The 4235-nt window shown below is 43.1% G+C and overlaps 1 protein-coding gene across 1 annotated transcript in view; it reads right to left on the minus strand.

Moving 5' to 3' along the window:
• The window catches only part of Gtpbp4 (GTP binding protein 4), a 28434-nt gene that overhangs the window by 7971 nt on the left and 16228 nt on the right, over nt 1-4235 (minus strand). Inside the window, exons 12-14 of the mRNA XM_004641278.2 lie at nt 4149-4200; nt 3244-3344; nt 1251-1448 (exon numbers count right to left, since the gene is read on the minus strand). Of these exons, the coding sequence (XP_004641335.2) occupies nt 1251-1448; nt 3244-3344; nt 4149-4200 (351 nt within the window). The remainder of the gene's footprint in view (nt 1-1250; nt 1449-3243; nt 3345-4148; nt 4201-4235) is intronic.

Below are 4235 nucleotides of genomic sequence, written 5' to 3' on the forward strand. Positions count from 1 at the left end.
CTTTAAGTGGCTGCTTCCACAAAACAGTGAGGCCCAGGTTGCCGTGGTTTGATCCCCACAACTCAAGCCAGCCAAACCTGCCCTGCAAGCATTGGGGGCCGGGGAGATGGCTCAGTGGAATAACCACTTCCCTGGCAAGTGGAAGGACCTGAGTTCAATCCCTGGTTCCACAAAAAAAAAAAAATCAATCATCATGACTATATAGTAGGAAAAAGCATGATTACCCTCCCTATCTTCCAATTAGACCTTTTACAATGACCCCCGTCACACTTATTTTTACTTGGGATCACTTCATGGTATTGGAGAACTCAATTAAACCTCACAAAAAGTAACACTGAGCAATTCCTATGTGTAGTACCACACACTTTGTATCCTTTCAGTTTTCAAAACAATGCAGGGGATAAGACAGTAACTAATTCCAAGGCATAGATGAGACACTAAAGTTGAAGTTAGTAACACAACCAAAGACAGAATCAGTATAATGACATCTCCCAGAGATTGCTGGGTTCTACAAAGAGAAATACAAAAATGTTGTCAATATGAAAATATTTTCTAACATGTGAATGTCCATGGAAAGGTACCTATAATATCAAATAATTTTTCTTTCTTTTCTATTACATTATAACTGTCTGCCCTACTGTCTTTGTGGAACTGTCTTTCTCTTCCTGGGGTCCGGGTCAGCACTCACTCGACCTTGTCATGGCTACAGGATTGGGCACATGACCTGGGTCTGACATGCCGCCTAGATAAGATCAGGCAGAGAATGACAACCCAACAAGAATGAAGTTGAGCAGCAGAAAGAATCTTGACACTGTCTGATCCATTCACAGCTAAGGTCTGATTCTCCCCACCCTAACCAGTCACAAGTGCCACTAAATTGCCTCTGGATTCAAGTTAGACTCAGTTAGGTTCCTACAAACTGCAGAAAATAAAGTGTTTTTGTTAACACACAAATTAAAGTATAAGAAAAAGTAACTGGTATTGTGCATGGTGGTGAACACCTGTACTCCCAGCACCTGGGAGGCTGAGGCAGGAGAATCATTGTAGTTCTAGACCAGCCATCAAGAAAAAGCACATTCAGAAGACCACAGATCAAAGCAAGACATCTTGCAAGTCTATATACCAATGAATTTTCAAGGTATCTGCTATCTTAAGACTGTTAATAGGTCAAAATGTAGCATTTAGATGATCTACAAAGGATCCAATATATAAAAATACACCATGCTTCTCTACAACAACATAAAACTTGCCTTCTTAGCAGTTCGAGGCATCCTTGGTCCCTGGGTATTCTTTTCCTTCGATTGCAGAATTTTCAGTTTCTTTTTTTCTCTAATCTGTTTTGCCAGCTGTCGGATTTCCACCATTTCTTCATCTTCACTTTCAGATTCACTGTCGTACTCTCCAGCAGCTGTTCTTAACTCTTCTTCTTTCTCTAACTCTTCCAATTTCTTTAAAAAGTCATAAACAAAATGAACGAAGGGAAAGTAAGCAGGTGCGCCATCATGTTTGCAGGACCTGTGCTCCGATCACAGTTGGGCCCCGTCTAGGTGCAGACCTTTTTAAACAGAAAACAGATTCTGGGAGGAAAACGGAGACAACAGACACACTGACAGCATGTCAGGACTGTTCTGTACCATTTCATTTCTTTGGGGGGGGGGGACCGAGAATTGAACTCAGGTCCTTGTGCTTGCCAGGGAAGCACTTATTCTACTGAGCCATCTCCCTGGCCCCTCATTTATTCAACACTAAAAACATGCAGTGAACACTTCCCTCATTCACAAATTCTCCCAGAGAAAGCATAAAATGAACTTGCACGACACTCACTGATGCATTTTGATACCACACTAAATAGAACCTCTGGCTACAAAGTCAGTAAGACAAAATTCAGTTTAAAAACCATACGCACAGGGACTGGGAAGATATCATGGCAGTCTAAGTGCAAGGACCCAGGTTCGATCTCTGGTACTGCATGCCAAGCCAGCCCTGGAAGCTGGGACGCACAGTGCTGGCCACTGAAACTGGGCATGATGGCATGCACAAGCCTATAATCCCAGGGCTCGGGAGGCTGAGACAGAAGGATCACTACAAGTCCAAGCTGCATAGCAAGACTATACCAAACACATAGATCATTAGAGGAAAAAAAAAAAAAAAAAACCAAAAAACCCCTCATGCACATTTGTTATGCCCTCCCACACCAATTTAGACAGGAGCTCAATGGGGTGGTCGTTCATGATCCAACCTCAGCGTAAAGTGCAGAGCGAGTGAGGCTGGGAGGGGTTGATCCACACCTGCCGCAGACCATCAGGTCCTGACCCAAGACAAAGGGTGTGTGACACAAGCCAACAGGAATGCAAGAGCACAGCTAAAGAGTTTTAGGAAAAGTCATAAGATTTCTGAACTCTAGGGTGCGGATACCATGGAGAAAATGAAAAAATCACAGAGATCTACTATGGCAAAGGTGCACTGGATGAAAATGAGAAGGTAGAGGACAAAGATAAGTGAACGGAGGGACACAGAGCAGGCAGACAATATTAAATAAGCAGGATGTTTAGGAATTAAATAGTGGAAAAATAGACACATACTGCATAAATACTTGTTCAAAAGGTCTGGGCAGAGTAAAACAGATTATCTAAAGAAAAATATTTTTTTTTAAAAGTTAAGAGAAACTAACAGACATTTATATAAGAGTAAGCAAGAAAGGGTGACTGAGGCAGAAGAAAGACATCAGAGATGGAATGAAGCTCTAAAGACGAACCTGGGAAGCAGAAGGGCCTCTCCAAGAGCTCAGCCTCCCCTCAGACTGAAGGGTTAGTGGGATGTGGACAAAAAACCAGAGGCAGAGCCCAAATCCACAGCTCAGTTTCCTTGACAATGTGGAACCTCCCGGGAGAGGGAAGCCTAGGTAGGGGGTCTGACAGAAGTAATAAAGCAGAAACACCTGTGGCGGAAGCCACCCAGCCAGTACCAGGATCTGCAGGGCACCACCACTGCTAACCTTACTGAAGCACAGCCCGTAGTAGCTGGTGTGAAGGGCTGTCTCTGGGACCTAGCAGTGCAGACAGCAGAGCACTGGCGGGGGTGGGGGGTTTGACTCTCAGAGTGAGTGTAGAATGGGGCAGGGGAGCTTCCATCAGGGCTGGAGTACAGGGAAAGGAAGACAAAAGATTACCACAAAGCTGGGCATGTAACTTCAAGTAGCCAATGCAAAAGGCAAAATAAAAACATTTAAAAAGTGACACAGACCTTCATGATAGCAGGATCAATATAATCAGCTACATTATGGCCTTCCCAAATCTCTGGTATTTTATCATATTTTTCAGATGAATTCATTAAATCCCAATATTCTAAAGTAAAAAAAAGGAAAGTTATGTTGTAGTAGTTTCTAATTGATTCCAGTACAATGTATCCAAACTTAGTTAAAATTGTTTCCACTTTAGCACAAACACTAAAACATTTAGGTTCAACACTGTGTAACTTTTGACTAACAAGATTAGTACTGACCAATATTTACATGCTGTGAAAAAATAATCTTTTCATCTAAAAACAACAGAGTATGACCTTGAAGGAGAAAACTCTGTACCCCTATCAACAATATATAACTTCCAATCTTCAGGAAATTATAATTTTGAGCTGGGCATGGTAGTGTGCGCAGCATCCCAGCATTTAGAAGGCTGAGGCAGGGGGCAGGGGGGTCTGCCATGTGAGGACAGCCTGGGCTACACAGAAAGTTCATGATCATGCAGAACTACATAGGAAGACTCCACCTCAAAAACCTAAAGACAGGGCCGGCCAAACAGCTCAGCGGATTAAAGCGCCTGCAAGCAGGCGCAGAGGCCAGGGTTTAATCCCTGGGCCTGCCATGCTGGCCCCCGTCCCTGGGGCACGCTGAGATGGCAATTGAGACTAGGCGTGGTGGCGCCCACCTGTAATCCCAGCTCTTGGGGAGGCTGAACAGGCGGATCACTACAAGTCCAATCTAGTAGTAAGACCCTGAACACCCTTGTAGACCCTTCCCTAAAATACTGGAAAAAACAAAAACCCTAAAGACAGATGTGTGCTGGAAGAGCTTTACTCATGAATACCCTTTCCTATTTTTCTGAAGCACTTCACATGTAAATGGCATTTAAAACAAGTATTATAACTCTTACTTTGAAGATCCAAAATATAATCATCTCCCATTTCCAGCTCAAGATCTCGTTCCTGCAATGGAAAAAAAAAAAAAAAAAAAAATATAT

Source organism: Octodon degus, unplaced genomic scaffold (genome assembly GCF_000260255.1).
Source record: "Octodon degus isolate 3935 unplaced genomic scaffold, OctDeg1.0 scaffold00133, whole genome shotgun sequence".
In the NCBI taxonomy this organism is placed as follows: Eukaryota; Metazoa; Chordata; class Mammalia; order Rodentia; family Octodontidae; genus Octodon; species Octodon degus.